This window comes from Pelmatolapia mariae, linkage group LG4, assembly GCF_036321145.2.
Source record: "Pelmatolapia mariae isolate MD_Pm_ZW linkage group LG4, Pm_UMD_F_2, whole genome shotgun sequence".
NCBI classification, from domain to species: domain Eukaryota; kingdom Metazoa; phylum Chordata; class Actinopteri; order Cichliformes; family Cichlidae; genus Pelmatolapia; species Pelmatolapia mariae.
In genome coordinates, this window is record NC_086230.1 from 31,602,914 (window position 1) to 31,615,360 (window position 12,447).

General features: G+C 43.3%; 1 protein-coding gene across 2 annotated transcripts; it reads right to left on the reverse strand.

Moving 5' to 3' along the window:
- Positions 1-3,618: 3,618 nt before the first annotated feature.
- Positions 3,619-11,335, reverse strand: LOC134626526 (uncharacterized). 2 transcript variants are annotated; one of them, XR_010093825.1, is made up of 7 exons: positions 10,978-11,335; positions 8,030-9,909; positions 7,455-7,548; positions 7,328-7,377; positions 6,424-6,492; positions 6,021-6,143; positions 3,619-5,927 (listed from the first exon to the last, which is right to left on the reverse strand). XR_010093825.1 is itself a non-coding variant. In XM_063472428.1 (6 exons), exons 2-5 carry the CDS (start codon positions 9,905-9,907, stop codon positions 6,451-6,453), a joined length of 2,064 nt encoding a protein of 687 aa, XP_063328498.1. In that variant the 5' UTR covers positions 9,908-9,909; positions 10,978-11,335; the 3' UTR covers positions 3,619-6,143; positions 6,424-6,450. The 2 variants fall into 2 exon arrangements, 1 of the variants encoding a protein (XP_063328498.1); XM_063472428.1 differs by having other exon boundaries at positions 3,619-6,143.
- Positions 11,336-12,447: the final 1,112 nt, after the last annotated feature.

The following is a 12,447-nucleotide window of genomic DNA, read 5'->3' on the forward strand; positions in this document are numbered from 1 at the left end:
AACAGACGTCTGGGGACCGAGGAGACCAGTTTCTCAAGTTTAGCAATAGGAATGCTCTCCCATTCGTGTCTAATACAGGCCTCTAACTGTTCAATCGTCTTGGGCCTTCTTTGTCGCACCTTCCTCTTTATGATGCGCCAAATGTTCTCTATAGGTGAAAGATCTGGACTGCAGACTGGCCATTTCACTACCCGGATCCTTCTCCTACGCAGCCATGATGTTGTGATTGATGCAGAATGTGGTCTGGCATTATCTTGCTGAAAAATGCAGGGTCTTCCCTGAAAGAGATGACGTCTGGATGGGAGCATATGTTGTTCTAGAACCTGAATATATTTTTCTGCATTGATGGTGCCTTTCCAGACATGCAAGCTGCCCATGCCACACGCACTCATGCAACCCCATACCATCAGAGACACAGGCTTCTGAACTGAGCGTTGATAAACAACTTGGGTTGTCCTTGTCCTCTTTGGTCCGGATGACATGGCGTCCCACATTTCCAAAAAGAACTTCGAATCGTGACTCGTCTGACCACAGAACAGTCCACACTCCATTTTACATGATCCCTGGCCCAGTGAAAACGCCTGAGCTTGTGGATCTTGCTTAGAAATGGCTTCTTCTTTGCACTGTAGAGTTTCAGCTGGCAACGGCGGATGGCACGGTGGATTGTGTTCACTGACAATGGTTTCTGGAAGTATTCCTGAGCCCATTCTGTGATTTCCTTTACAGTAGCATTCCTGTTTGTGGTGCAGTGTCGTTTAAGGGCCCGGAGATCACGGGCATCCAGTATGGGTTTACGCCCTTGACCCTTACGCACAGAGATTGTTCCAAATTCTCTGAATCTTTGGATGATGTTATGCACAGTTGATGATGATAACTGCAAAGTCTTTGCAATTTTTCGCTGGGTAACACCTTTCTGATATTGCTCCACTATCTTTCTGCGCAACATTGTGGGAATTGGTGATCCTCTACCCATCTTGGCTTCTGAGAGACACTGCCACTCTGAGAAGCTCTTTTTATACCCAATCATGTTGCCAGTTAACCTAATTAGTGTTAATTGGTCTTCCAGCTCTTCGTTATGCTCAAATTTACTTTTTCCAGCCTCTTATTGCTACTTGTCCCAACTTTTTTGGGATTTGTTGACACCGTGAAATTTTGAATCAACATATTTTTCCTTTAAAATGATACATTTTCTCGGATTAAACTTTTGATCTGTCACCTACGTTCTATTCTGAATGGAATATTGAAATTTGCCATCTCCACATCATTGCATTCAGTTTTTATTCACAATTTGTTTAGTGTCCCAACTTTTTTGGAATCCGGTTTGTAAGTGGCAGGAAATTAATAACCAATTGTAGCTCAGGAAGTAAAGCATGGAGGATAGTTTGATTTGATTTCCAACACAGGATGCAGACAGATGTTACACACACTCCTCAGGAGTATTTGAGGAAAAATGTGGGCAGAGTTTTTGTAGTACCACCAGTTTTGTAGGCACCACCTTCATCAATTACCCCCAAAAAACAAAGGATCTGATTTAAATGTCTCTCTTAATGCTTATTTTTTAAAAAGTAAATCTTTATGGGCTTTTGTTGCTTCTATGTTCTGCTGATGTGCTCCTACATTACGTAACAAAGCGTTGCTCCGAGCGTCGTTCACGTGTTTGGTTCGTCTCGGTGTCAGCAGCAGTTTGTGCTGAGCTGCAGAGACGGAGAGGAGGGCTGTGCTCAGCCCTAAAACAAGAGATCAGCTCGAGCAAAGCGTGGCTTGTCCTGAGGCAGGAAGTGAAGAGACGGACTGAAGAGGAGGAGGAGTAAAAGACAGTTTGTGTAAGTTTAAAGAGGCAAATGTTAGGCTGCTGTGTCTTTATAATTTGGTTTAAAATGACATTTTTACATTAAAAAATGTTTAAACCCCAACAAAGCATTGGGGTTTAAAATATTCTTACCCATTTTTGACTTTTCTGACTCTGACCTTGTCCTTTTGTTGGAAGGAACTTAATATGTAAAAGTTCAACAAGCAAGTCATCGAAAGATCAAAATGAACCAATGAAAATGCAAAGGAAATGCTTCATTTTGAGCTCGTGATGATCACAGCTGTGACTAAAGGTTTAGTTACCATTTCTTTCACTGGAACATCCAAACAGTCCAACTGAAGTTCAACGTTCGGATTTCTCAGACCATCTAAAGGAGATGGAGTTTACGCGCCTGGATGCAGCTTCTGCAGGCATACTAACAGTCTCTTCTGATTAAATGCTGAAAACTTCCATTTTCTCATATTCAAATGGCCTCAAACAGCACAGCTGCACATGCAAAAATAACGGCATCGCTATGCCACTACCGCCGCCACCGTCTCCGACTGCCAGGCTTTTCGAGCAGGTGAGAACAGCAGCCCGATGATGATGATGTGACGAAGCAGAGGTGTAAAAAACTCCCAAATATAGAAGCCATCTCTGTGACACGAAGGCTATTTCTATCCAAATGAGTCAAACGGAGCTTCAGATATAAACTGTTGAACATAAGCGATGCAGCAGCTCGCGGCCCACATGTCCTCCACCACCGCGGAACAACAACTCTGAGACGATCAGTGCAGGTCTATAAAAATCAAAGCCTTACCTGATTTAAGTTTAACCCGGCTCACCTTCAGGGTCACCTTCTCAGGCCTTACCGGACATTTTTAGATCATTCCCTGGAAGTCCTGTTCAGAAAGCTTTCAATGGTAAACATCAACACATTTGGTTGAAACTGAAGAAGCTGACATGGCTTTCATGTGGAGGATCATCTCTGGTAATGAGAGCCCCATCTTCAGCTACAATTGAGTTGATTTGAGCAGCTTTGAAGCCAGATTTGAGTCCGTTTGCGTTTATCTTCTTCCCGAAAATGAAAATCAAGCCCATCGCAAGTTAACTAGTGATGACAACGGGACTTCTGAGACATCTAAAATAGCAGCCACGCTAAGAAACCACAAACAGACACCACCAGATTTGACCCAGCCTTACGATGCAAGCTCAACTTTTGGATTTGGCGTCACTTTAACATCTGGAGTCAGGCTAAGCAGTCACAGAAAGGTGGTTATTATCTTGACAAGCAGAGTGTGTTCACATGAAAGCAACCACACCAGCAGCATCTGACCAATCAGACACATGGACAGGTAGCAGCAGAGCGACTGATCAGCACTTTAGACTGTGTGTAAAAACTGTAGTCCTGCCTTCACACTGACGCCCACAAAGAAAAAGAAAGATGTTACAATAAAGAAGTTAACATTACTGAAATTAAACTTGTGTCTTACTTATTGGTTACAAATACTTTGAAGACTTGGAGTGAAATAATCTCCTACGATCCTCTTCTATTAAAGAGAGTTTGTCTGATTTGGATAAGAGTTTCTGATCGTTAAACTTCAGATACCAGCAGCAGGATGTTTTCAGTTGTTTATCAGCAGAAAGACTTAAAGTCTGAGAATAAAACTCTTCAGATAGTAATTTGCCAAAGTCACTACCTGCCCTGCAGCATCAACCATTTTGCTTCTGTGTGGGAGCAGGAATGAAATTTCGGCACGAACGACATTAATAAACTTGACGAAGCTCAAAATCATTCATGCATTTCCAGTTCAAAACACAGACGAAGCTTCAGTATAACAGACTTTTATTATATAACTTTAACGATTTAGTAATTAATTAAGAGGAAGTGCAGGCATGAAACCAAACGGACCGTTTCCTTAAAAGCTTTTTAAACATTTCAGTCCAGTAACGACAAACACAGACGGACAGTCAAAGCTGCACTAGGCCACTCCAGCACTGCTAAAGGGTCAATTCACCCAAATCACAACTGATTATGATTAATTTTAATATTATTGATAATGATAATTATATTATTATCATTATTGAGGACAATGCATAGACCCTGGCAAAAGTTAAATCACATTTTTGATTTTTTTTTACCCATTCGCTGAACTTTTTAATCACCAAAACCTCCTCAGGCTCCCTGTTTTGGAAATTCCGACGTTTTCTCTTAGATTTTAAAAATTTGTTTTATATTTTAAAACTGTTTATTTTCATAGCTGCTTAATATAGCTTCCATTGTATTGCAAAGGCTGAATACAATAGCTGAAATAAACTGTAACTGCCCTTTAGCTTTCCAAATTCATCATTATACAAACCACTGAATTGGTTTTTGTCTGGGCTCAGCATCGGTGGTATAGAGTTAGTTACTAGTAATACAAACATTTCCAAATATTTTTCCTGGAATTTAAAAAAATTCTTGTGCTCACCAGAGCACCAGGACTAAAATCTAAAACTAAAATCACCAGGACTGACAAAACTATTCAAACCAATTTTTAAAGGTGAAGTTTCTCACACTTAAGACACAAAACACTTTCGTTTATCACCTAGCCTTAAATAACAGGAAATTGATAGAAGTCAGCACTGACCAACTGCTGTTTACTGGGCTACAGAGCCCGACTGATTCATCAATAGGCTGACAAATAGTCATTTTTAAAAGTAAAGAAGAAATGGAAAAACCCCCAAAACAAAACAACCACTGCTCACCCTTGTTATGAGTGTTGATGTTGCATAGTTTGTCCACCAGAGGGCACTCTGCAACTTCCCCGTTGTCAACACGTGTTTGGAAAGCAACAAACAAGAACCAGCTGATCCAAACAGAGCCGGTCGGAGCATGACCAAGTTAATAACTAAACAAATTTGATGACTTAATTAAAAAAAATAAGTTGTATGACTACTTTTGCCAGCAGGTGGCGCTAATGAATTGACAGTTGAAAAAAAAATAGACCTTAAAAAAAGACTATTGAAAGTTGATGATAATTAAGGGGCTGGCAAGAAAGCAATAAAAGAGGTGGGAAATAAATGTTCACGCTTAAGTCAGAAAAAAATACAAACTTTAGGAATTTAAGTGTAAATTTCTTCCCAAACATACAATAAAATGAGATATGTCATTCTTAGATTAAAGGGAATTGCACGTTTTTGCCTTGCAAAATTCACATAAATCATAAATCTTCCATCTGCATTTCTGATTAAACTAATTTTTGGGGTGTAAATTTACTTTATTTACCTTTACTACCATAAATATTGTAGACTTTTTAAAATAAATTTATTAATAGGGTGTTTTCTCACTTGCAAGGGTTTTTGCCTTTTGTAAAACTCCTAGCATTAAAAGTAAAATCAACCACCTCAGCTATGCCATTTAATCCACCCCCTTCAGTGGTAATAATATCCTATCATGTATCCCAGAAGCTTTAAATTTATATCTTAGTTCAGCATTTTCCCGTCACCCAATTTTCAAACCTCTAAATAAATGTGTGATTTGGCTGAACCGACCCTTTAACTTTCCTTTATTTTTATTATTTTAAAAAAATCCTTCTATGTGAGATAAACACTGATAAACATCTTTTTAATGGGTTGAACCTTTTCCTCTATTTGGAGAAAAACAAACTCCTGACACCGCTGAATGAAATGTGCTTGACTCTGGTGAATGTGCAGCTTGTTATCTCCATCAGCGAGGACAGGACGCCCTCGTTTCTAACTGTGAATCTCAGCTTAGTGCAGCTTTATATTAAATTTAAATAATTTAAGTAGAAAAGGGAAGAACAGACGGACATAAATAACAGCTGAGTAATAACTAGTAAAATTAGACTATAAAGTGCATCATAGCAAACAGCCGTGCATGCAACTGGAGGAAAATAAATTATGTTATGACTGAACAGGAATAGAAAAGTAGTACAAAAACAGTAGAAAAAAGTGGCCTCATATAAAGATATTATACTCTATACCGTACATCAATAAAGCTTATTTAAACTCTAACGTAATGTTCAAATTATAAACTATCTTTGTGGCTAGTCCAAGTGTGGATCTCCAAGAGGAGGAATAAATAAACACAAACCATCTCAGCTCAGTCCAGTTGGGGTAAGTACCCGTTAAAGACCTACAGAAACAGAACCAAAGACACTTCTTACTGAAAATAAACCCAAAGTGGCCGCCTGCTTCCATCTGTCTGCCGTGATGGGTGAAACCTTACCAGAAGGTTTGTTCTTCTGCTCGAGCACACACGTACTTTAATTAGTGTTTGCAAAACAAGGGGAAAAAGAAAGATTAACAGCTGAGGTGAAGTCAGGCAGCTCCCGTCGCACCCTGAGGAGATCTGAGGACACAAACACAGGAGGACGACGTCAGGCCAGGAATTCAAAGCGTTTTTTTCTTTTTAACGCTTTGAATTCACCTTATTTGGATACGTGACACAACTTTAGGTCCTAAATAAGCTTTTCAAAGTCCCCAGATTCCATTCATCAATTTAAAATGCATTAATAAACAGTGTTAGCACTGCTGCATCACATCCAGCCCACACACCCACAAAAAAAGGACTCTTAAACCCAAGTTTCATGTCCTGTTTTAAAATAAAATTAAAGGTCGACAGTACAAACCTCCAGTGCCCTCATGTGTCCTCTGTGTCACCTCTTCTGCTGTCTGGTCGCACTTATGAACAGTTTGTTCTGTTGGAGACAAACGAACATCAGCTGCAAATAAAATACCAAAATCAGGACGTTCACAAAAACAGCTCAGAAAAACAAAAAGAAGAGCAAACGTTTAACTCGTGCTGAGCTTTTAGACTGCATCAGCTACGAGGCTAATGCTAATGGAGTCAAAAGCTGCAGTTCCTCTAACGTCCACTTGAGGCTCCAACAGTGAGCCAGTCCCCAATGTGCAACTTTACAGCAGAAATAAACACGTTCAGCCTGCTACAGGGTCCAGTTTTGACCTCTGGTTTCATCCTACAGCAGGCGGACTGCTTTCTAACTCAGCTGAGGCTTAAATTCCAGATGTGGCTGCTGCGACTAACACACTTACTCAGACTCAAACTCCAGCGCCTCGGACTGCAGCTGGCATCGGCAGTGCTTGTTCTGCTCTGTAGATCTTCTGCAGGCTCGAGGGCCTCGTGAAGCAGGTGGAGCAGAACAAAGACTACTGCCGCCAGCTGCAGTTACAAGACGATGGAGTTTGGGAAGAAATCCACTGGAGAGACAGCCGTTTAAATGAATCAAAGTACGACCTCCTTATTAACTTCACCATTTAATAAGGCATTTAAGGAAAAGACACTGGACATGCACTTTTAATTTTAACTCTTCTGTTAAATAATTTAAAAAAAACAGACTAAAATGTTTTAATATCCAGTTAAATTTCAAACTGCTTCTTTGGCCTCACTGTGTGTAGCATGTGGAAACGTCCCTCTACTTTCACACACGCCTTTAAACATCTGCAAAAAGCAGCAACAGTGACCCCTGCAGGCCAAGCAGCTCCTCACACTCCACCTCATTGCTATGTTTTTACCTTGTGCTCTGGACATCTCATTGAGAAGTTCTCCTCATTGAGGACACAGCCTGGAAAAACAAAAGCAGGACATGAAATAACCAAAGGAAAGTCAGTACTGAGCATCACCGAAGTGCTGAACTCGTACCCGACTGGATGGCACATTTGTAGTGATAATTCCTGGGGCAGCCCTTCTGGAAACAGCCCATTATTGCGCCTGTTTGCTGGCAGGTGGAACAAATCTAAAAAAAAAGAAAAAAAAAGAAAAAAGAAAAAAATTATTCATATATTTATTCTGGCTCTCTAATAGAGTAGCTCTGCATGATTAAACAGTTCAGAATAATACATATATATCAGTGCTGGCTCTCAGTTCATCCTCTGTCTGAAACAGACATCTCCTCATCTCCTCCTCACTTTAAGCCAGCTTTCTTCTGATTGGCTGTGTGTCGGAGATGACCCCATGAGGGATTTCCACTGTTTATGACATCACACAGAGCCATGAGCAGAAAAAAAAATGTCTGTACCTCAGTGTTTGGGCTTTGAGGAGCTACTTGCTCATACACTGACCTCATAATGTGAAACTATGAATGTTCATAAGAAACACGACCATCTTTGGGACTTTCAATAGATTAAAAAAAGAAAATCGTGTGATAAGGATCATATGTTCTCAGAGCGACACCTCTGTGTTCTACAGCATTCATCCCAGCTCTAGCTCTAACTCACCGTTTCCTGTGCGAGCCGCGCTGCCTCCTCCAATCCATACAGCTTTCCTCGGATAAGGAAGACGCCGGCAGACCAGATGCCGCAGTCCTCGTGGATCCAGCACTCATCCAGGTGAAGAGGCAACTTTGGGGAGGCGTTGCCATCAGCAGCTCTGCTGTCGTCTGAGAGATTTACCCCTCGGCTTTTAGAGAGTCCGTTTAGCTCCTCCTTCTGGGCGTCCACGCTGGGATAGTAGGGGCCGTGAAGGTCCCCGAGGCCCATGACGTTGGCGGTGTGGCCGCACAGGCAGCAGAACAGCGATGACTCGCACCGGCTGTCTGAGCTGAGCCGACCCGGCTGAAAACAGGAAGTGTTGGGAACGAACCCGGACAGAGACTTGCAAGCAGCCCGCCGCCCGCCTTCGCTGCTCCGAACAGTTGCCTCCTCCTCCCGGTAGTTGACCACGGTGCACGCTCGCCGCTCCAGGTGAACAAACGGGCAGAAACCGTCCGATTTCTTCTCCTTTTTGTCCTCTTTAGTGTTCACATATTTGAGCTTGATCTCAGGCTCTCTCGGAGAAAACAGAGACGAAGGCCCAGTCTGATGGCGGCATTTCCTCCGCCACCTTGCGACAGTTTTTTTGTTCGCCACCGCACTCCTACAGGCTGAAGCATTCTGGTACGGTGGCGGCGATGGTGGCGGGATCCCACGCTTCTGTTTTGTTCTTCTTAACTTTTTTGTTTTAGGAACTGCAAGCGGCTTCTTTCGTTTGTGATTAACGGTTTTTGCATTTGAAGCTTCGCGCTGATGCTGCGTCTCAATCTGCGGGGACTTCCTGTCCGTCCCAACATCTGCGTCAGACTCCTCTGAATGGCTTCTTGCTCTTTGTGGCGACTTCACCGGCAACTCGTCTGAGCTAGACACCCTCAAGACGTAGTCCATCACTTCATCGGAGTCGCAGCTCTCGTTGTATATACCCACAGCGTCGTGTTTGACTCGCCTGCTCAAACTATGGCGAGATACGTTACAGGTGAGCGGCGGGATTTCTGAGGCCGGCTTTCGTATCCTAGCGCTGCGGCGGACTTCGCTTTGCGGCGCTTTTTCGCTCTCACTCTGAGGAGGAGGAGTCTTCTGGTAGCATTTGTTTTTCTTCTTCTGATCAGTGACAGAAACTTCGACGACGTCGCTGTCATCGCTGGAAATGTCGACCGCAGATTCAGCTGTGTTGGCGTAAACGGCACCGAGGTCGGATAGGAGGACGACGGGCCGGGTGTGATGTACAGGAATGTCCACCGAGCTGTCCGAGGAATCTTCCGAGTACGAGCTGTCAGGGCTGGGTGAGCTCAGAGGCTGAGGTAGGTGGTAGCACGCTCGCTCTTCGTCGAGCGAGGACGCGGCGGGGGACAGGGGCTCCACCATGTGTGTCACGCCATCCTGCATGAAAGAGCCGCACAGGAGCGGCTCCTTCGCAGAGGACACAAGGAAGATGACATCAGAGCCGCTGTCGCTCTCTTCTCCGCCGCTGCTTTCAGGAACGGGGCCACCGCTCTGCTCGGGCCCATAGAAACCCCGATGCCACAGGCCGCCGTGGACTCCGTCATGGTACAGATCCAGCCCTGGACCAAGCGTCGAGTTCATGTAGCCCCCCAAAGACTCTGGCCCGTCCTCCATGTCCCTGCAGCGCACGGGTGCTCCTGGCTGCGTGGAGAGTGAGCCGTAGGAGGAGGAGGAGGCTCTGGATCTGTACGAGGAGGCGAGATCTGTGCTCACTGGGCGTCTGTGGTACCACTCGGGCTTCTTGGCCAGATCCATGGCTTCGGCGTGGCTGCGGGTCAGCGGGTTGTAGCTCTTTGACAGGTCCATCGCCATGAGAGGAGGATCTTGGGAGGACACATCCATCACTGCAACACACAGACGAGCAAAACCCTGTAATCCAGTTAGCACAGCTTCCCAGTGATTTAAAAAAAACACCCCAAAAACACACAGACTGAAAACTGAAAACAGTCACTGGAAAACCAGCGCAACTGAAACTTTAAGAGCTGGTTTGTTAGTGGGTAACAAATAAGTTAACATTTAAAGCCGCGCATGCAACTTAAAGAATATTTATGGAACAGACAAAAACAATCAGTGTTGGTAAACAATGGATGGTCACATGACCTGTTTGTTATTAATATGAGTTTACAGGTAAATAGTATAATAAAAATAAAAATTAAAAAAAAATGTAGACGAGCAAACCTAAAAATGTATTAGAAAATAAGCATACAAACGCAGATATGCATAGACCTTTACGGGATGAACACATTACGATAAATCAATGAAAAATGATTTTATTTTTTTAAATTTCTGCTGTCAGTCTCCAGGATTATCAGTAATAGTGATTGGTCCACAGTGACACTGTAATCCATCATTCAATTACACTATTCTTCTTTTTGCCTTTGTACAGCTATGACTGATTACAGACTGACCTTGATGCATTTCTGTTTTGTATTTTTGAATCACTTCCCCCCAAAAGCCACGCAATCAATAAAGTTAGACACGAAGTATCATTCCTTTATTTAAATTTGCATTTTGTTCATTTTTTTTTTTACCCGTGATAATCGTGACAAGAAAACAAGCTCCTATCCAAGAAATATAAGACGATAAAGGATTTCGTTTCACAGTATCGTCCTTTCTAATCAAATTTCGATGTAGATGTAGCTTACTATTATTTTATTTATTTAGCCGGACAAGCAGTAAAATATAAGCTACTTTTAAATAATACACAGGAAAAAATGTAAATATCACAATAATTTATATCTGATGATTAAGGATATGGCTTTAGTGACTGATGGATGAGGAAAAAACCCCAACTAATTAATCGATAAGTTATGTCAGCTTTTCCTCTAACAGGTAGGCCCGTTCACTCAGATGCCTCCTAAAACCTGCCTGTTACAGATGTTTTGCTGTTGTCAAACAGCTGGGGATCTTACCCCTGAGGTGTGGGCGGTTGGGGCAGACCTCCCCGATCCTGACACTGCGGACTTTAGGGTGACACCTTCCCCGGAGCAGCGCGAGTAGCGCGGTTAGCTAACGCAGCTCTCCAGGCCCATGGCCCGGACTGGATGTAAACAGCAGCGACACCAGCCCCAGCTCATGCTAGCCGGACAGCAAGCCGATGTCGGCCCGCTACGCTGCTCCGAAACGCAGCCGATACTTGACGCGACGATGACCCGTGAACATTTCCGCGGAGGTGAAATCCACCTGGTAAACCCCGACCTGCTGCTACCATCGGTATTTTAAAGTTGTCATCATGGACGTCTCTTCCCTCCTTAGTCAAGCCACCGCGAAATAAAGCGGAAGAGAAGGCGGCGTCTTCACAGTAAGAGCTTCAGGAAACCGTCAACATCTATTTGTATTTCAACTTTGTGTCACCTTTGCAGTCACACCGAGCTCAGTACTTCTGTTTTGTTTGATTGAAAACTTTGTTTGTAATCGTGACTTCACCAAAATATATGTCACTCTTGTTTTTTTGATCATTTTCTTTTTAGTATACTTATACTGAAGACTTATTTCACACTTTACCAAACTACTATCCCATATCACTAGGGTTGCCAACCGTCCCTTAAAAAACGGAATCGTCCCGTATTGAGCTAATAAGGGACGCACTTTGTCCCGTAATACAGTGAGAATCAAAAGTAGTCTATAAATGTTAATGGAAGCTTTGTTTGAAAACATAATTCCCAGCCCCTCTCCTGCTTTGTGACCAATGAGCTGACAGCACACTTATGACAATTCGAGTATGACAATTCAGATTACCGCTTATCTCATTGGTCGAGGAAAGGTCGCTTACGGAGAAAATACCCGAAGACAACAGATGACCACAACAAGAAGCATGGCAGGGAAACAAACGCCGACACTACGGTGCAAGTCTCGGACGACAGTACACCTAAAGCTGGGCATACACTGTGCGATTTTCAAACTGCACGATTGACTCGCAGGGGTTATAAGTTCATAGGTCACGATGCAGGGTCTCACACTATACCGCCCGATGCTCTGATGCGACCTGAGTGCTCACACTGTGCCTCCATAAAATGAAGGTTATAACAGAAAATCTGTCGCTCACTCTCCCTCTGTGTCTTTCACTCACACAGACACGCACACCACCACCATCAACTTTGCTAAATTGCTAATGAAAAACATTGATCAGGCAGCTGTGATTGAGCAGCAATGTAGAGCCAACTATTTTCACGGTTGTTGTGGTCCTGATAATTTTGTGATGCCACATCGAAAAGGCTCGGATGAGCTTTCCAAAGTTCTACAAGTTGTGCCTCCATCGCTTGTGTCCAGATAACACGCTGCACAGCCGTGCTGCTCCGTCTTTTTCGCCGACGTTTACGTGTTTGCGGCTGCGGTGACACCCTCACGAGCGATTGATGATCGGGAGCTGGTCGTGAGGTGTT

Bases quoted from the DNA above. Each gene is read 5' to 3' on its own strand.
- LOC134626526 (XM_063472428.1), bottom strand. From the start codon at position 9,907: ATGGATGTGTCCTCCCAAGATCCTCCTCTCATGGCGATGGACCTGTCA. The intron at 7,549-8,029 runs GTGAGTTAGAGC...CTTTTTTTTTAG, and splicing joins CGCGGCTCGCACAGGAAACG to ATTTGTTCCACCTGCCAGCA. The intron at 6,493-7,327 runs GTAAAAACATAG...TGTCTCCAACAG, and splicing joins TGAGATGTCCAGAGCACAAG to AACAAACTGTTCATAAGTGC.